Source organism: Pelophylax lessonae, assembly GCF_965119305.1.
Source record: "Pelophylax lessonae genome assembly, chromosome: 10".
Lineage (NCBI taxonomy): Eukaryota > Metazoa > Chordata > Amphibia > Anura > Ranidae > Pelophylax > Pelophylax lessonae.
This window is the reverse complement of record NC_138777.1, coordinates 51,415,205-51,435,980: the sequence shown is the minus strand read 5'-3', so window position 1 is coordinate 51,435,980 and position 20,776 is coordinate 51,415,205. Positions and strand designations below refer to the sequence as shown.

The 20,776-nt window shown below is 41.2% G+C and overlaps 1 protein-coding gene across 1 annotated transcript in view; it reads left to right on the top strand.

Annotated features, from left to right (window-relative positions):
• The window catches only part of SPON1 (spondin 1), a 547,762-nt gene that overhangs the window by 253,961 nt on the left and 273,025 nt on the right, over nucleotides 1–20,776 (top strand). The window contains exons 4-5 of the mRNA XM_082269927.1: nucleotides 3,742–3,815; nucleotides 6,340–6,462. Of these exons, the coding sequence (XP_082126053.1) occupies nucleotides 3,742–3,815; nucleotides 6,340–6,462 (197 nt within the window). The remainder of the gene's footprint in view (nucleotides 1–3,741; nucleotides 3,816–6,339; nucleotides 6,463–20,776) is intronic.

Below are 20,776 nucleotides of genomic sequence, written 5' to 3'. Positions count from 1 at the left end.
AATAAGCGTTTAACTGGTGTGCGCCATCACAGCCATGCCTACTAATGTATTAGTTAGCTGTGATTGGCCATCTGAAGCATGTGACCATGTCTTTATAAGTTCGAGAGACCCAGCGCGCCGCGTCATTCTGCTGTAGTTTAGGGACAGAGCACACATCATACGTGCTGGCTGCTTATTAGGGACAGACAGTGATTCTGTGAAAAATTGTGTCCGAAAAGAATGCAGGGACAGGTCGGAGTGCAGGCAGGGAAAGTTATTAGAGCATTTTAGGGCGAGGCTGGAGATTAGGCAGGGTCAGTCTTCTACATCGATTTTGCTGTGTGGGGGGTGGTGCAGTGAACGATCTTATTGAGCATATTAGGGACAGGCTGGAGATTAGGCAGGGACAGTCTACATCGATTTTGCTGTGTGGGGGGTGGTGCAGTGAACGATCTTTTTGCCCTCACTTGAGCCCACTGAGGAGGAGGAGGAGGAGGGAGAAAAAAATCTATTTTTATCAGTCTGTTGTGTGCAGCGTTCAGCTATATTTCACTACAGATTGCTGTTCTAATCTGCTATTAAAAAATTAATTTAAAGGGGAATTTTTTTAAGAGCACTTGCCATGCTCTTAACTACATTTTGCTGCCATTTGCAGCACTCTAGCCCTTTCCATTGGTGTTTTAGAGCCATTTTAGTTCCTGAAAGTTCGGGTCCCCATTGACTTCAACGGGGATCGGTGTCCGGGTAAAGTTCGGAAAAAGTCCGGGACACGGACCCGGACTTTTTTTTCAAGTTCGGCCGAACCCGCCGAACACGGACCTCCAGGTGTCCGCTCAACTCTAGTTACGAGCAATCCGGCACATCCGGCAAACCATGGCACTGTGGTAGTTCATTGAGTATTCCTGTTAGATTGTATCTGCTTGCCCATATGATGTTGAGGCACACAGCTACACTGACAGAGCTGCAGGAGACCACCCTATCCTCTTCTAGTAGTGTCTACTTTGTGTGCTGGCCCAGCTCTTCCACCCCTCCCCTTATGTCCCTACATAACCTTTAATGTAGCAGCTAGGGGAAGAGTGATAGAGGGTCATCTGAGTGACAGTTCTGAGTCTGCTGGGGCTACTGATATCCACGATGGTGGCGCCCAGTAGTGGTCTCATGGTTTTTGAAGTCTACAAACAGGGGCTTTAACAGATAAATATGTCTAAAATATGCTAAATGCCCATAAGGGAATTTTTTTTTTTTTTTTTTTAATGTTCTGGCGACAGGATTGTTTTAGATGCTGTGCACCTCTTAATATAATAATTTTACCTTTGCTCCCCCACAGAATAGGGTGACCAGATGTCCCCGGTTTCTGGGGACAGTCCCCGGAATGAGGACACTGTTCCTGGACCAAGTCCGTCCCTAGTTTTGTCCCAGGATTCAGGGCCAGATTAATGTACACAGGGCATCCCTTGCTGGCTGAAAAACAGCCTGGTGGCTTGGATGCCATCTCACCCTGCTAGATGATCTCAATTCCGCTCCTGCTGCTGTTCAGTGGAGGAGAGGCAGAGTCAATAATTGACTGTGGGGAGGGCTGAGACCGGGAGATGAGCAGATGGGGGGGGTCTGTTTGTACACAGGTGAGGGCAGTGGGGGGAGCAGAAGTCAGAGCTGATGCAGCTGCATGGAGAGATGGAAAGTTTAGCTGTTGTGGGGGAACCGAATGGCTAAGAGGTGGCTGCAGAGATAATCTGTAAGAGAAGGGTGCAGAGGTGAGCTATGGATGTGGAGGTAGAAGTGTCCTTTGTGCATAGAAAAGTCTGCACCCTGCCCAGCGGTCTGTGTACTATGTAGTCCTGTGCCCAGCACTCTGTGTATTATGCAGTCCAGTGCCCAGCGCTCTGTGTATTGTGTAGTCCTGTGCCCAGCGCTCTATGTAATATATAGTCCTGTAATGCAAAAAGTGGTCACCACCTCCACCTATAACTGGTCTTAATGGTAAGGAGCACTGGAAGGGCGGACGCAGATCAAGAAAAACGAAGAGATTTCCAGTCACAAATTACCAACCAGCCAGCGACCAACCGAATTGCTCCCTCCAGTCACCTGTCCTCCATCTATCCCATTTAATGCATGTGCTCTCATTGTAGAGACTCTTTAAATTGTAGAGTTAGGGACTGCAGATTACAGGGTGCCTTGCCGCGGCCTGCAGCTTACGCATGTATTTGCAAATGTGTGCAACCAAACCCCTGTTTTTAACGCATACTGTTGGACAGTGCAATTCGGTTGGTCGCTGGCTGGTTGGTAAGTTGTGACTAGAAATCTTTTTGATTTTCTTGATATATAGTCCTGTGCCCAGTGCCGTTTATATTATGTAGTCCTGTGCCCGGCGCTTTGTGTAATATGTAGTCCTGTGCCCAGTGCTCTGTGTATTATGTAGTCCTGTGCCCAGCGCTCTGTGTATTATGCAGTCCTGTGCCCAGCGCTCTGTGTATTATGTAGTCCTGTGCCCAGCGCTCAGTGTATTATGCAGTCCTGTGCCCAGCGCTCTGTGTATTATGTAGTCCTGTGCCCAGCGCTCTGTGTAATATATAGTCCTGTGCCCAGTGCTCTGTGTATTATGTAGTCCTGTGCCCAATGCTCTGTGTATTATGAAGTCCTGTGCCGTTTGCCAATAAAAAAAAAAAAAACGTCCCTGGATTTAGTTTTGAAAATCTGGTCAAATTATCACAGAACATGGTTTTTGGCAGTGGCCTGAGCAGCCAATCACAAGGCACCAGTACTTTTACAATGGGGCATGGAGAAAGTTTTCAGCCCTAAGTAAGCACAGAGTGTTTTAGCACTTTATTAAAATTGACTCCACACTTACAGTTTTCTTTTAGTCACCCTGTACAATCTCATAAATACCTCTTGAGTCTGCCAGTAAAGTCCGCTAATGCAGCTTCCTGTGATGATGTGGCAACATTGCTGCACTGCTCTTGAATTCAGAGCTGAGTTGCCACTCTCATGTAGGTTGTGTCTGCTTGCCCTACTATGGGATAAGAAGATGTTGCAGGGGACAAGTCTTTCAGCATTGTCACTGCTGATTCACTGGCCTGTAGCTTGTCATTCCTCACCTGGTCACACCTAGCCCTGCGCACTGCTTTTTGGATTGACACCACTGGCTCAGTCAGGTATAGTAGGGAAAGTTTTTTTTATGAGGCTTGAGGCTTGGTAACTTGGATTAAAATTGTTCTAAAGGCAGAAGGTTTTTTCTTTTTTTTTTTATCTTAATGCAATCTATATATTAAGATAACAAACCTTCTGTCCCCCTAATATTTACCTGAGCCCATCCGATCCAGCAATGTTGCACGAGAGACTCAGCTGTCCAGGACTCTCCCTCCTGATTGGCTGAGACATACAGCAGGCACCATTGGCTCCCCCTGCTGTCAATCAAAGTCAGTGAGCCAATGAGGAGAGAGAGAGGGGCGGGCCAAGATCCAGCTCAGTGTCTAAATGAGCACACAGAGCAGCAGCTTGACTCAGGTGCCCCCATAGCAAACTGCTTGTTGTGGGGGCACTCGACAGGAGGGAAGGGCCAGGAGAACTGGCAAGGGACCCGAGAAGAGGAGGATCCGGGCTGCTCTGTGCAAAACCAACTGCACAGAACAGGTAAGTATAACATGTTTATTAAAAAAAAAAAGCCAAGACTATCACTTTAAGTATTTCTTAGAAATGTCATACAAGTGTTGTTGGTTGTCCTTTAATAATGCATTGTAAAATATTGGTTTATTTCTTTTATAGAGCAAGTATTGTGCAGAAGAAAATCATCTACTTCCAGGATGAGGGATCACTTACCAAAAGAATGTGTGAGCCAGGTGAGATTATCTTCATAGCCTTGAAAGGAAAGTTTAGCTTCCATGAGCATACATTGCTTAATTTACAGCGACTCTGCCATTTTCCAAAAAGATCCAAAGAATGGTCTCTGCAATAGAAGACTGTGGGGTAGATTTACTAAAACTGGTGCACTCTGCTTTGGCAATAAAACCTGGAAGCTGAATGGTTTCTATGTACAACTGCACCAGATTTTTCACTCTCCAGTTTTAGTAAATAACCCCCCTGTGAATATATAGCTAGCTTCAAACTCTCCATCCACTGGAGAGATAAGTATTTACAGTCTTCTGCAGTAGGGATCATTGTTTGGATTTTTTTGGGTAATGACATAGTTGCTTTTGGGCTCTTTCACACGGCCGCTCCGTGTGAAAGCTCCGCTGCGGTCCTTTTTTTTTTTCACTGAGCGGATGACATTTCTGTCATCCGCTCCGTATGCCCGCGTATCATCCCATCCGTTTGCGGATGATATGCGGACATAATGTAAGGCATTAATGTTATGGCATTGCGGATGTCAGCGGATGACACCGTTGACATCCGATTTTCCTTCCTTTCCGTTTTTTGAACGGATGAAAAAATAGGGTTCTGTTCCGTTCCAAAAAATGGAACAGAACTGAAAGGAAGAAAATCGGATGTCAGCGGATGGTATTCCGCTGACATCCGCAATGCCATAGACTTACATTATGTCCGCAAATCATCCGCAAAAAATAGGATGATTTGCGGACACACGGAGCGGCCGTGTGAAAGAGCCCTTAAACTAAATCTAATAGTTTTTTCAGATGTATACATGTTCACTCTTTTATAGTGTTATTATAATAAATATAGAGATACGTCACATAGCCGATAGAGACTACTGTAGCTCTTTATTTCTCTGCAGTCATGCAGCCTCCCTACTTAAGGGAGTTGCAAAGGCAAAAGGTTTTTTATCTTAATGCATTCCATGCAATAAGATAAAAAGCCTTCTGTGTGAAGCAGCCCCCCCAATACTTACCTGAGCCCATCTCTATGCACCGATGTCCATGAATCCCTCCTGATTGGCTGAGACACAACAGCAGCGCCATTGGCTCCCACGGCTGTCAGTCAAAGTCAGTCAGCCAATCAGGAGAGAGAGGGGGTGGGGCTGAACTGCAGCGCCATGTCTGAATGGACACACGGAGCTGCAGCTTGGTTCGGGTGCCCACATAGCAGGCTGCTTGCTCGACAGGAGGGGAGAGCTAGGAGCAGTGAAGAGGGACCCGAGAAGAGGAGGATCAGGGCTGTCCTGTGCAAATCCTCTTCACGGAGGAGGTAAGTATAAAATGTTTGTTATTTTAAAAAAAATAAAAAAATATACTTTATAAGTTTTGACTTGCCTTCCAATTTAGTGCTTTTTGAATGTTTTCTCTTGAAAATGGCCTTGACCGTTGACTTTCTATAGTACCAAGGGGAAACCCCCATAAAAACTTATATCATGAGCATACCCCAAATACTCAAGGTGCATGTGGAAGGGGCTTAGTGCCAGGATGAACAGGCTATATAATGCAATTGCCATTGTGTGATCAACTTTCAAAGCCATAAACAAAGACAGTAAAAGGTCTAAGTAGTAGTATTTTACAATGGCTTTACACCAAAGGCACTGCTAGTCAGTGCTTGTAACCTTTTTTAGGGCAAGGAGCCAAAACATAATCCAACAATCACTTACAAAAGGAAATATCTAAATAAATTGACAACTTTATGTGAAAAAAAATTATTTTGATTTCTTTCTGCATTTTCGAAAAACTTCAAAAGACTCACCTAGCCTCCTAAACTCTCCAAATTGTGGTTATTTTGTGGGTGTTTCTATTGTCCTGGAACTCCGGGGCCTCAAAAAATGTAATAGGTAGTAAGAAAATTAGATGTGTAGTCTTTGCCCCTAGAAAGCCTGAAGGTGCTCCTTGGATTTTGAGCTTCTCTGTGTGAATAGTCTTTGAAAAAGTCTCATGTATGTGGTATCAACACACTCAGGAGGAGTAGCAGAATGTGTTTTGGGGTTTATTTCTAAGTATGCCTATGTTGTGTGTTTAAAATATCTTATTAATAGACAACTTTGTGTAAAAAAATACATTTTGACATTAGTGGCAAAAAATTACATTTTCAAAAAATTAACTATGTCTTTCAGAAAATATCATAGAGTGTTTGCTTTCCAAAATGTGGTAATTATGTGGGTTCTTCCACTGCCCTGAAGCTCCAGGGCCTCCAAAAAATGTATTAGGTAGTCAGGAAGTTAGGTGCATAATTTGTGCCCCTAGAATGCCTGAAGGAGCTTCTTGCTTTGCTTTGTAAAAAAATAAAAAAAAAATAAAAAAAGTAAAATCTAAAATAAAATAAAAAACCCTCATCATAACAATTTGCCCTAATATTATAAAATTGTAAAAAACACTACAGAGAGTTTCTACTGCCTTTTCGCCAGACATATGTACCAGTTTACAGGACTGTAGAAATAAAAAAGATGTTTAACATATATTGCATTTTACATTGTGGATTTTTTTGCAGATGTCACATCTGAAGGAGGCAATGAGAAGACAATACCTGACTGCTGTGCTTGTGGAACAGCTAAATACAGGTTAACTTTCTATGGAAACTGGTCAGAGAAGGCACACGCTAAAGACTACCCAAGTGAGTATGCTTTTATCCTTTAGCTTTTTACATATCTAAGCCCAAGAACAAAAGTGTAATATATTGGAGATTACCAGTCCTTAGATATGGTGGCTGCATTAGTTATCTGTTATCAGTCTTTTTTCTGCATGTGGTGATATGGCCAGTTAGTTATACATTTCCTATCCTGGGATAGCAATGCTAACTTGCACTGTATCTATGAAGAAGCAGTGTTGGCACCCCAGTCTGCTGGTCTGACTTGGTCTGTAAACCCTTCCCCCACTCCTATTCATAGAAGATAGCTGGGAAGGTAGGTAACATTTGAGATTTCAGTTCAGTGTACAGGACGTTACAAGGACACTGGATTTCCATTAGGATCAGCAGGTTCTTTATCTGTGTCTAAAATAAGTACAGTAAAACCTTGGTTTGAGAGTAACTTGGTTTAAGAGCGCTTTGCAAGACAAGCAAAATTTTCAAATAAATTTTGACTCGATATACAAGCGATGTCTTGATATACAAGTAGCCTCAAGTCACAGCTGAGTATAAAAGAGAAGAGAGGCGCCTCTAAGTGTAGCAATATGGTTACATTTAATGAAGGTACAACATTTAGCAACTCCCATGGTTGATGATTGAAACAGGCACATCTAAGGATGCAGGCATCAGTGGTAAAGCTGTCCACATAGGACCATCCTCCACACTGTCATCTACTTCATCCCTTCCATGTTGCCCCTCGCTTTCAGATCGCTTTACTGCAGGGTGGTCTTGCTGGTCAGGATTACAGACTGGCAGCCGGCGGTGCAGAAGATAGTCTATGTGGACAGCTTTACCCCGGATGCCTGCGTACTTAGATGTGCCTGTTTTATTCATCAACCTTGTGAGTTGCTAAATATTGCACCTTCATTAAATAGAACCATATTGCTACACTTAGAGGTGCCACTCTTCTCTTTGATACTCTGTAGCTCCTGCTGGATTTTGCTTCTAATCCCCTTGTGAAAGCGGCTATTTGTGGATGGACATTTTATGGTTATATAACCTATCGCAATGCTATAATCTTTTTATATGGACTATAAATTGAAGGATTTATGAATAAATGGTTGTGGAACGAATCATCTGAGTTTCCATTATTTCTTATGGGGAAATTCGCTTTGATATAAGAGTGCTTTGGATTACAAGCATGCTTCCGGAACGAATTATGCTCGCAATCCAAGGTTTAACTGTATTATATTATATATAATAATAAAAAAAAAATGTTAAGTTGCTTAAATTCACTAAAACCTTTTTATTACCAATCAGCTTTGCACCTTATTGACCAACCATTTCCTAAAATTTTTAAGAATCCCTAAGAACCAGTCAGATACCCCCTTCCACTTTCCTGTACAATATAAAAGAATGAAATTATTGGAAGCATGCAAAACCAAAATCTGTTTTCCATTTATTTACTATCATGCTGTATACCGGTATCTTAAAGCTGCATTCCAGGTATGAATTGTTTGCATATTTACATTGATCCAGCTTGATCCAGTAAGTATGCATATTCCATACATGGTCAATCCCTGTGGAAGTGAAGAATCATAGTGGTAGCCACTGCCACAATGGTCCTTGCAGTTTTCCGGATCCCATACAAACATTTAATGTGTTCCAGAGGGTCGCTTGCTTGGCATGGGGGCCGTTCAGAGGACCCTGTGCCTATTCTCGATGCATGCCAAGCATTCTCTGATTGGATGATGTGGAGAGGTGGGGCAGTGATGTCACAATCTCTACCTCATCCAATCACAGAAAACCTTGTATTCAGTGAATGAAGCCTGTGCCAAGTAAGCTTCCCCCTGTACTTACTATGCAGCAGGGCAGCAGCTCACACATGATCCAGAAGCAGGGCCATCTTACCGAATGGGCACGCTGGGAAGTTGCCCGGGGGCCCCACTTGCCCAGGGGGCCCCACCTGCTGAGCGACCCAGCCCCAGCCAAGCATTAGTCCTTATTCCCGTGTGCATCCCGACACCAAATTTAGCAGGTGGCAAGTGCCTGTTGGCCCTGCGCTGCTGTCAGGCCACTTGGGCCGTGGAGGGGGAGCCCACAACTGCTGGAATGCCTGTCTGCCCCTAAGGGAACAGGCACACACAGGACAGTCGAGGCTGATTCCCGTCCTTGTGTTTTTACTGGACCCAGCCGCCGAACTTGGAAGCTGTCATTAGCCTGGCACTGCTGTACCAATAAATATCACCTTATTTTATTCTTGTGGGTGATTGTGTAGGCAGGGCCCCAGAGCACTGCATTGCCCGGGGGCCTATATTGCTCTTAAGATGGTACTGTCCAGAAGACAGCGAGGATCACTGTGGCAGTGGCTGCTACAGTGATCCTCCGCTTTCACAGGGATCAGCCAGGTATAGTATACGTATGCTTTCATTGTTCCAATTGTTACTGTTACAGGGCAGGACCTCTGTGCCGAACTATGTATATAGACTGTACATGATCAGGCTCTTCTGGACGAATGCACGCTGCCGGTGGCTTGCTCCCACTGTGATTATACACAGCAGGAGCTGATCAGTGGGTACCATGGACTCAGCCCAGAATGGCAGTCTACCTCTGTAAACAAGGCAGGGAGGGAAGGCATGGATCCTGTGTCTCTGCAAAGCAGGGGCATGGATCAATGCTTTCCCCTAGTAAAATCACCTCCCACAGTGAAAAAAAACACAGGCTAGGCACACAGTTAACACTTTGATTGCCCCTGATGTTCGATGCTGATCACTGTATTAGTGTCACTGGTCCCAAGAAAGTGTCAAAAGTGTCTGTTAGTGTCAGAATGTCCGCCTCATTTTTGCAGTCCCACTATAAGTTACTGATCGCCGCTATTACTAGCAAAAAAATAAATTAATAAAAATATCCCATAGTTTGTAGATGCTATATCTTTTGTACACACCAATCAATATACCGTACGCTTATTGTTTTTTTTTTGTTTTTTTTTTTTTACCAAAAATATGTAGCAGAATACTTAAATTTATGAAGAAATTTGATTTGTTTTCAAGTAAAAAAAAATGTTTTTGTCGTTTGTCCTTTTGGTCGTCAATTGTCGTTTTATTTTTCTAGCACAAAAAATAAAAAATGCAGAGGTGATCAAATACCACCAAAAGAAAGCTCTATTTGTGGGGAAAAAAAGGACATCAATTTTTTTGGGGTACAGTGTCGCATGATGCAATTTTCACCTAAAGCCACGCAGTGCCGTATTGCAAAATGGCCTGGTCATGAAGGGGGGTAAATCTCCTGGTCGTCAAATGGTTAAGCTAATCATTTTAGGGATTCAGTTGCAAAGTTTTTTCCTGGAGTTTCTGCCAGTAACAGCGCTTTTTGTTTCACGCTGACAATGCTAAGCCACTGCCTTGCAATTAGCTACAGCGTTGTCAGCTTGCTGTCTGAGTTCTTTTAGTTGCCAGTTGGGCTACCTATCAAGTCTGCAAGTGCTTGCTGCAAAAATGATAAATAGCCTAAATCTCAAATGATGGAGCGCATAAGTCAGGCTGACAAAGCTGCTGCTAATCGCAAGACAGTAGTTTATCATTGTCAACCTGCAACAGGAAGTGCTTTTATTAGCAGGATCTCCAGCAAAGATAAAAAAAATAGAAATGAATACAGAGGAGGATGATTCCCAACATACTCAAAACTAGATTTCCGGTTTACATACATTTTAAATAATTGTGGCTATTTTTGTAATAGTTTTGTTTTATTTCTTCTAATGTTTTCTAAAAAAAATATATTTTTTTTTTTACAAAGAAAATGGGAAAATATAAAATACCGCCAGTTGTTTATCTGAATTCTTCTAACAGTGCCTTCAATTAAATAATTCCAGTCACATAAATAGATACATAGACAGATGTTCATGGATGGATACACCTAATAATACTTAGCCAAATAGAAAATAGTTGGAATTTTGGTAAACTTTAGCTTGGGTGGTCTTAGACAACCTTTGCATTGGATGCTTTCCCATTCATAGTTTTACCTATTTTTGGCAGCAGGGAATAGGAACTTTTTGAATATTTATGTAAATATCTATAAGTATTAATCAGACTGAATTCTCTTTCTGTTCAGAAAAACATTAAACAAAACAAGACATAAAAATGAAAGGAGCAGGCGAGTAGAGCTCTGATCTGATATGATTTCAGACTTCAGAGTATGGAGAACATTTGGGAATGCTCAGCATGTTTGGTTATGCAGTAGTATTTTGGTGGTCCTACAGCAGCCTTTTTCAACCAGGGTGCCCAGGCACCCTGGGGTGCCTTGAGGTTTCTTCTGGGGTGCCTTGGCAAAATGCCTAAAAATTGCCCCAAAATTGTATAAAAGCCAGCATGGATAAAGCGCCTTCCTTTTAGTTACACAAAGCCACAGCTTTCTTATGCACCATTACAACCTTGTAATGGCATCCTAATGACTAATGACATCACCAGTTGATAAGGAGGATGTCATCACCTGCATAGCATCCTCGTTCGACCCTCCCCTGCCCCTCTCCATCAGCATTGAGGGCACCTTAACTGAGTGATGGAGAAAAATCGACGGAGAAGAGAAACATTGGAATACTAGTCACTACCAGTTTGCAAAAGTGTATTTGCTTTGGAAGAATAAATCATCTCTTACATTAGGTGTCCTACCTGTGTGGATGTTTCTTCATTATGCACAACTATTAGAATTGTTTTGACATTTTAGAATGCGGTGCCTCAAGACTGTCCATAATTTTTAAAGCGTGCCTCGAGACTGTCCATATTTTTAAAAGGGTGCCATGACTGAAAAAAGGTTGAGAAACACTGTCCTACAGCAACAGCCAACTAACACTTAAGTTGAAGTATACCTATCGTCACCAGGTTTACTGCAAAGCTAAACTAACCCCCATCAACACACAAACATATCCAGCCCCACAACCCTCTGATTGCTGGCATTAAAAAAAATAAAATCTAATCTCCCATTCGACACCCCTAAATCCATGGTCACGTGACACTTTAGTCACAGTTTTTCTCTATACTCTGTGTACAGTTGGCGGTGTCCTTCTTTGGATGTCCACATCCCCGCATAACGTAGACGCTTCTTATTGGGTGTCCAGTGATGGTATCCCCTTAGGATCCAGAAGAAGAGTCTCAGCAGTGACATTAGCAATTGGGGACTGCCAATTAATGGCCTGTGTAGGCACATATACATCACTGGATTACGGGTCCCCTGTACCCAGAAATAGCACAGAGGGACCCATGCGGATTTAGGTGAGTAAAACTTGCTTTAGGAGGTCAAGAAAAAAGAAAATGCTGAATGGGTTAGAGATGGGTGTGAGGAGGCTTATATCGTGCCTGGAGATGGGCTTTAAATGTATCTAAACCTTAAAAACAAAAGGTAATCTATTGCAGCTTACCAGACCTTAGATGTGAGGGCTGCATAAGAGTTAATTTGTCAGGATTTTTCTCTTTTTTTTTTTTTACTTGGTGATCCTACAAGTTTCATATTTCATGGTCTAGGTCTAGGCCATGGTTTATCAACCAGGGTTCCATGGTCCTCCAGAGGTGGCTAGAGTTCTCATGAGCAATGGGCAATTTCTGTCACTTTGATAAGTTCCCACTGACACCATTGATCTTTTTAGCTATCTGTAAGGGGGTAATACTTAAAAGCAACCACAAGTGTAAGGAGCATTCTTCTTGCTGATTTACTAAAGGGAAAGAGACTGTTCACTTTGCAAAGCACAGTTGCACTCTGTAAATGCAGTTGCTCCAGAACTTAGTAAATGAGATAAACCTTCACTTTGCAAAGAATACCCAATCACATGCAAGGAAAAGGAAGCTTATGCTCATTTACTAAGCTTTGGAGCAACTGCTCTTGCAGAGTGCAACTGCAAACAATCTATTTGTCTTTATTAAATCAACCCCACTGTGTATCATGAGTTGTATCTATAAAACTTTTTGCATGGGTTCACTGAGACCAGAAAGTTATTTCAATGGTTCCTCTGTGTTGAAAATGTTGAGAAAGCTGTTCTAGGGTAACTCTTACTCACCGTACTGTATCTATGGAGTAGTGTTGTCACCTTAGGATAGGATGTGTGATATAACTACAAGGCATCACCTCCCCTCTCCTCTAACATAGGTCTAGTAACATTGTCTGCGATTTCAATGCAGCATTGTCATCTTACTGTAAAAAGCCTGGAGTTCAGTGGATTTCTTGCAAAATCAACAAGTATTTTTTTGCATTTGCAAAACACTTTCAATTATATATATATAATATATATATATATATATATATATATATATATATATATATATATATATATATATATATATATATAATATATATAACATACCCAAATGGAACAAATGAGAGATGTTAATTGTAATGGTTTACATAACACTTTCAGTCATCAAAGTAAAAACTTGGTGAGCTCTTGTGGTCTATATGGTGTTCTTCCGACATTTGGAGGAAAGGCGGGTTCCAATTATTTTAATATGAGACAAAAGATTTGCCATTTTCTGAGTTGGAAATTAAAAAACAGTTACCATATAATTTTTGCTTCTAAATAAATACTGAATCTCCACAAGGCATGTTGCAGAACAAACAAAACTCCCGTATGATGTATACTTCAGTGCCGCAGAAATTGTCCTAGCGGGTCATCTGTCAGCCAAGGGCGCCGTTCATTGAAATATCTGTCCATGTAATTACTTCAACTGTTTTCCCCCTCTCTAAAATATGATTCATTGTTGCCTATAAAAGATTTGACCTTCCATTCGTAGGAAGGCAAAGGGAACTCTTTAATGAAACGTCTTATCTATAGACTTCAATACTGGATGACAGAATCATTTTCTTCCACATATTTTTATTGGCCTTTTCTATCAAATCACCAATTAAACACAGACCCTATATATAAAGAAATCTACAATCAGGAACTGTCTGGCAGTGATTTTTTATAGAAAGGAAATTTATTTTAAAAGTTTTAGAAAGGCTTTGACAATAAAGCTACATTAAGCTATCAAAGACAATATTGTGATAAAAGCATGCTTTAATAATCCTGCATTTACGAGCCTTCTGAGATGGCAGAAGATAGTCATTTAGTTGCTTTTTATTGCAAGCACTAGGTTTGTTTTTTAGTTTACTTTACTGCTGGTCACTTGCAGTTAAATTTGCCTTAGCTCTTTGACTGGCTATAGCAGGTTGCATATAAGCTAAATGAAAGAGGTACTGTTAAGGTGCATCTACTGCCCCTACATAAACTGCATCGTCTGCAAAAGTGCCCCTGTGCCTGTGTGTCGAAAGGCAAGTTCCACCTTTTTTTGATCAATGTGTTGGAAAGTTGGGCTGTTATCAAAAAAAAGTTGGGCAATAATAAAAAAAATGGACCTAAAGTCAGACTACTGCTCAGAATTCCGATATTGGGACTTATTGTAAAAGAGCCCCTATGGCACTGGACCTATTTTTGGTTCATAAATGGATGGCTTCTGTGTATGTGTGATGAAGAGTACCTCAAAAGTGAAAAGTTATACAAAATCCAGTTCCATACTTTATTGCTGCTATATCCAGTGCTTTAAGTGGGCCGGTATGCACTGGTACTCAGTACCGCTACTTCTAAATATGGCTCTTGAGCATACCGCCACCTCTCCGTGCGCCTTAGCATACCAGTACGCTCATTTTGGACATCTGCGCCCTCAATGCCCCCCCCCCCAGAATATTTCCTACTCCAGAGCCAGATCAGTCACCACCAGTGAGTCCCCCTGCTCTGGAGTCGCAGGCCAGGGGGGTGGTGCTCTGTAGGGACCCTGATGTGGGGTGGGGGGGGGGGCGACAAAATTTATAGGGTATAATAGAGTACCGGCACCTCTTTTGGGCCACTTAAAGCACTGGCTATATCATAATAGTACAACCAATGTGTGATTTAGGGGAAATCAAATTTCTCCTTTATTGCTTGCAGTGATAGTTCAGGTGTATGTGGAACTGGTGTGTGAGTATCTCCGTAGAACCAAATGAATGATAAGACTCCCATGCAGAAATATCAGTCATCTAGAACTTCCAAAATAATTGGACATGGTCGTCCATCTCTTTTCATGTCATGCACCTGAACTATCAAACAGCTCTTATAATTTAGGTCTAATAAATTCTAGAACTTAATCTTCCTGTGTTTGACTCTTCACTCGAGCTACTTTCCATTGCAACCCTTTTCTCAATGTACTGTTGGCTAATACCAGCACCAGTACAAGACTGTTCCATCCCATTATAGAGGTTTTAAACCCATACAATTTTTTTTTTTCCGACCTGAAAGAGAAACACATAATGAGCTAGTGTGCATCGCATACTAGCTCATTATGAAATACTTACCTTAGAACGAGCCCCCGCCGTGCCGCCCGCTTACATGTATGATGGGCGACATGTCCAGTCACCCGTCTTCCGGGATCGCGGCATCCGGCCATCTGATTGGCCGGAGCCGCGGTGACGTCACTCCCGCGCACGCGCGCGGGAGCCGATGATCACGGCACGGGGCTCTGAAGGAATGGCACCAGCGCCCATTCCTTCAGAGCGCATGCGCCAGTGACGTCACTGGCTGCATGTAAGGTAAATATCTCCTAAACGGTGCATGTTTAGGAGATATATACAGTACCTATAGGTAAGCCTTATCATAGGCTTACCTATAGGTAAAAGTCGCAGAGGAGGGTTTACTTTCTCTTTAACTCTTACTAAAAAAATACCTTTTTGTATTTGTTGGTTAAACTTATTTTCCTTCAGGTGTAAATCGTGCCCCCTGGACTTTTGCAATACTCCTTAAAGAGAACAATTTATCCAAGGTGATCATATCTTCCCGGTATCACTTTTCACAGGGCTGAATACATTCAGTTCAGCTAACTTCTCCTCATAGCTGAGGTTCTTTATATATTGTTGAGGATATTTAAATGTGAGATAAGATAAGCGGCTTTAGCAGCTTTTATTTAACTCGAAGCCTGCGGTACAGGGAGACAGATGTTCTCATAGCAGTCAGAAAGCAAGACTGAGGTTCGTAGGAGATGCCACCTTTTTGCATATTTGCGAGAAGACCGTATCTAATTAACAAATATCTTAAATCACATAAATCAAAATACTTCTGCCATTGTGTATAATTTCTGTAATTAAAAAGCACAGATGTATAGGGAGTAAAATCTCTATTATAAAAAGTTGACATTAAAGTTCAACACCATTAAGTGAAGTTACCTTGAACTGCTTTGCTGGTGCTCCAAAATGTAATATACATCTCATTAATTTTGACATCTATGTTAGCTTTAGATGGGGTGATGGTCCAGTCCAATTATTTCTTGGAACTTTAGGAACACGGCTTCACATGAATCTGATAAGGAACTAAGATGTAGGTGTCTTAATCTCAAATGATGAATCTTCATTGGGTAGTTTGCCATATGATGAGTGAGTCCAGAGGCACAGATGTGTGCAAGCTAATTATTTCAAATTCTTCATAGTTCACGTCCAAGGACGAGAGATAAAATGAATTAAAAGAGAATCTGATATAATAATTGGTATATTTAAAAGGAGAACTGGCACAGATACTATAGACCAGACTGTAAGGGAATCCTGGGCCATACTTAACACCAGATGTTGGAGAACCTTTGAAAGATAATATCCAAGAAAGCACAAATCAGGAGTGCTAATGAAAGACTTCAAAGTGACGGAAAACTGATTTCAAAGACTGCTTTATTGTGTATGCATAAAGCCAATGCATTTCAAGGCTGCAACCATTACTTTCTATAGAGCTAAAAAATACAGTTTTAGGGCTCTAATTCAGAATACAATAAAAGTATGTCAATAGGCAACTTCAAATTCCAAATGAAAATTATTATTATTATTTTTTTTTTATATGCAGCCTTTTGTAAAGTTGAATCAGATACAATATATACATAATGTATGCATCCTAATACACAAATCATAATAAATATGTATACTGTGTATATATATATATATATATATATATATATATATATATATATATATATATATATACACACACATATATATATATATATATATATATATATATATATATATATATATATATATATATATACATACAGTAAATCCGGAAAGTATTCACAGTGCTTCACTTTTTCCACATTTTTTTATGTTGCAGCCATATTCCAAAATTAATTAAATTCATTATTTTCCTCAAAATTCTACAAACAATACCCCATAATGACAATGTGAAAGAAGTTTGTTTGAAATCTTTGCAGATTTTGAAAAATAAAAAAAAGGAAAAAAAAAATCCCATGTACATAAGTATTCACAGCCTTTGCTCAATACTTTGTTGAAGCACCTTTGGCACCAATTACAGCCTCAAGTCTTTTTGAGTATGATGCTACAAGCTTGGCACATCTATTTTTGGGCAGTTTCTCCCATTCTACTTCGCAGGACCTCTCAAGCTCCATCAGGTTGGATGGGGCGCATCAGTGCTTATCATTTAAAGGCAACACTATAAAAAATTATAAACTTGTTGCTGTCAAGGAGCAGAGTATACTTCAAGGTAGAAGAACAAGGCATCCATAAATAATTTCTAAAACCCATGTGACTGCTGAATCTCTTAATGATCTTTGTATGGCTCGCCTTCAAATTTAGTATTTGCCTGCTCTCTCGTGTATTTATTGTGATATCAAGTAAATGGCCTTGAACATTGAACTCTTGTTTGGCCTCCACAATCCTTTTTCCAAAGTACACAACACAATGAATGGGCCGTATTGATTTAACACAACACAGAACCCACATTCTAAAATATAAAGCACAATGCCATTCTTACGTTGCACCCCTTTCACATTTAACCCTCCCCATTCCTGAACCCTTAAAGTGGTTGTCTATGCATTAAGATAAAAAACTTGTGTGTGCAGTAGTCCCCCCCAGCCCCCCCCCAATACTTACCTGAGTCCCCTCTCAATTCAGCAATATCCACAACTGTCTCAGCCGTGCCCTCCTCATTGGATAAGACAAAGAATTGACGTCATTGGCTCTTGCTGCTGTCAATCAAAGTCAGTTAGCCAGTGAGGAGAGTGAGGGGGCGTGGCAGAACCACAGCTCCATGTCTGAATGGATACACAGAGCTGTGCCTCGGCTTGGGTGCCCCCATAGAAAGCTGCTTGCTGTGGGGGTCCTCAAAGGTAGGGAGGGGCCAGGAGAGCAGAAGAGAGACCTGAGAAGAGGAAGATCTAGGTTGCTCTGTAAAAAAAAACCGACTGCACAGAGGAGGGAAGTATAAAATGTTTGTTATTTTTACTGAAAAATTGCCCTAAAACTTTTGAGCTGAACATTTAACCTTTAAAATTCCCCTTAACCATTTGCCGACCGCCCCATGCAGATTTACTGCTCGGCTGCGCATAATCACGTCAATCTACGTGATTGTGTGCATGCGGTCTCAGCAGCGCGCCGCCGGAGCCGCACTTCAGCTGTGATTAGACACAGCGGGAGCCAGACCGCGGGAGGAGCAGGCTTGATCGCCACTGGCCTCCAGCGATCTTCGGGGAAACTGAAAGGAGAGCCGCCTGCCTATGTAAACAATGCAGGCGGCTCTTCTATCAGGCAGGCACAGTGATATAAGCTGAAACACTGATCTCTGTGTGCCTTTCATAGAGCCCTCCCCCCCACAGTTAGCAAGCACATTTAGGCTCACACTTAACCCCTTGATCACCCCCAGTATTAACCCCTTCCCTGCCAGTGTCATTTATACAGTAACAGTACATATTATTTAGCACTGATTACTGTAATAATGTCACTGGTCCCCAAAAAGTGTAAAAAATGTCAGTTAGGAGTCCAATCTGTCCGCCACAATGTCACAGTCCTGCTAAAAATCGCTGATCGCCGCCATTACTAATAAAAACAAACAAAACAAAAGTCCAAAAATCTATCCCATAGTTTGTAAACACTATAACTTTTGCGCAAACCAATTAAAATACGCTTTTTGGGATTTTTTTTACCAAAAATATGTAGTAGAACACAAATTGGCCTAAACTGATAAAAAAAATTAGATTTTTTAAAAAATTTTTATTGGGAATGTTTTATAGTAGAAAGTAAAAAAATATTGCGTTTTTTTTTTTAAATTGTCGGGTTTTTTTTGTTTATAGCGCAAAATCTAAAAACCGCAGAGGTGATCAAATACCACCAAAAGAAAGCTCTATTTGTGGGAAAAAAAGGACATCAATTGTATTTGGGTACAACGTCGCACAACCGCGCAATTGTTAGTTAAAGTAACGCAGTTAATCTAATAATTAGACTTGTGATAACTTACCAGTCCTTAGATGTGGTGGCTGCATTTGTTTTTCTTTCTGCCTTTTTTCACTTTATACTCACTTGCTGATCCTGCCAGTAATATACTTCCTGTCCTAGGCTGACAATGCTCATTCAAATTACCTATGGAGGAGCAGCATTGTCATGATAAGACTACAGAACACCCCTTCCTTTTCTTCCCCATAACATAGGTGGTGATGTTCTGTTGTCCACAGAAGGAGCCAAGAGAACAATGCTAACTGATGAGGATACAACACAGGCAAAAAGTGCAGGAAGATATCTGCTTTCAATTGTATTTTAAAAGACCAAAATAGAGCAAATAAGAGAAGTTCATTGCTAGCTTGCATTTCAAAAGTGATCTAAAGCTAGATTGTTATATGTTATGTGCATGCAGGCCACATTCTTTGTAAATATAACATCTGCAGTTATTTTTTACTGCTCAAAGTACTCCTCATAATAACCAAATATAACAAAAATCGCGCTAAATGAGATAGAACTAATTCCTAAGTCCAAAGAATGTTCACTAATGTCCAATATTCAACGTTATGAATGTTGTGAATTCAAAGAAAATTGTTGTCAATCCAAATTCCCTCTAGGTAGTGCGCTTATTCGAACATGAAATTTCAAAAGCCCAGAATCCAGATCGACAAAATAGGTGACGTGGTAGATATCCTTAGATAAACCTCTGGATTTTGGATATCAAATGCAGATAATTAGTAGGTATTGGATATCATGGATGGATGGACCTCAGAATCCTCACAGGAACACAGGAAGCAGATCAAACTCCGGCTCAGTTAACTCAAAGGTGAGTTTTGAATCCCATTAGAAGCTCAATGGTGGTTGGCCTCAAGTGAATTAAACATAAAAACTGCCATAGTGTAAAACCGTAATATGTTTAATATAAATAAAAGTAATTAACTCACATGCAGACAGATGATAAAAACTCGTACTAGCCGCCGGCCGGACGGCTCCGCACATCCGCACTCGTTGGACGCTGTAGGAAATTACGTCAGCACGCCGTGACCTAGCATAGTTTCGTCACAGATGACGTTTCCTCATAACCAAACATTTATCTTCCTTTTTGCCTATGAACCTATCACCATCTTTCTGTCAGTGTCCTTTACATAAATACATTCTAACCTATAAGTGACATAATCATGTAAATCAACCATTCTCAATCAGGGTCCGTGGATTCCTAGGATTTATCCAGGGATTGCTATGGGTTCTTTGAAATGTGACCTTCCATCTGTTGGGGTCTTCAGAATTGTAGGTCCAGTCCCACTTAGCAGAGCCAGTAGTATGACACCATGATCTTTTTAGCTGTCTGTATTTGTGGCATTCTGACCATCACTGCAAGCAGAGTATTCTTCCTGTTGACCACCATTGTAATGGGCATTTTCCTATTGACCTTGGATAGATTCATCTTAGCAGAGGTCCCCTGAGACCTGGGAATTATTTCAAGGGTTTGATAAAGGTGCCTGTGTAGTAGCCCATATGTCTTTGATTTTGGAACTTACAATGATGCTATTTGATTAAAGTGGTAGTAAACTCTTTTTGTATTTTTACTTACAGGTAAGCTTATAATAAAGCTTACCTGTAGGTTAAATGAATATCTCCTAAATGTGCATCGTTTAGGAGATATTCTAGGGAGCAGCAGCCAGTGACATCACCAGAGCATGCACTCTAAAGGAACGGCATGCCCATGCCATTCCTTCAGAGCCGCGTGCCATACCTGAGACTCCCACAAGCATTTGTGGGAGTGACAGAATGGCAGCTCAGCCATTCAAGCATCAGTGGAATTGAAACATGTTAACCTTGTTCCTCTGTGTAGCTTTGCTGCTGTCCAAAGGTCTTTTTTGTTCTAATAGAAGTTGGCGTTTTATGACTTTTTAACCTGTGGTAATTTATTTGTATTTTTCTAAAATGTGGGTGAAACATGTTCTGGGCAGGGCTTTGGTTGGGAGTGAGTGGTGTGCTGTCATTGCAATAAATCTTGGCTGGAGTTGAACATCTTTGGAATGCAGCCCATCTTTTGGATGATGGCCTACAGTGGAGCAAGAGAGGACTCCAGGCCTGAGCAAGAGAG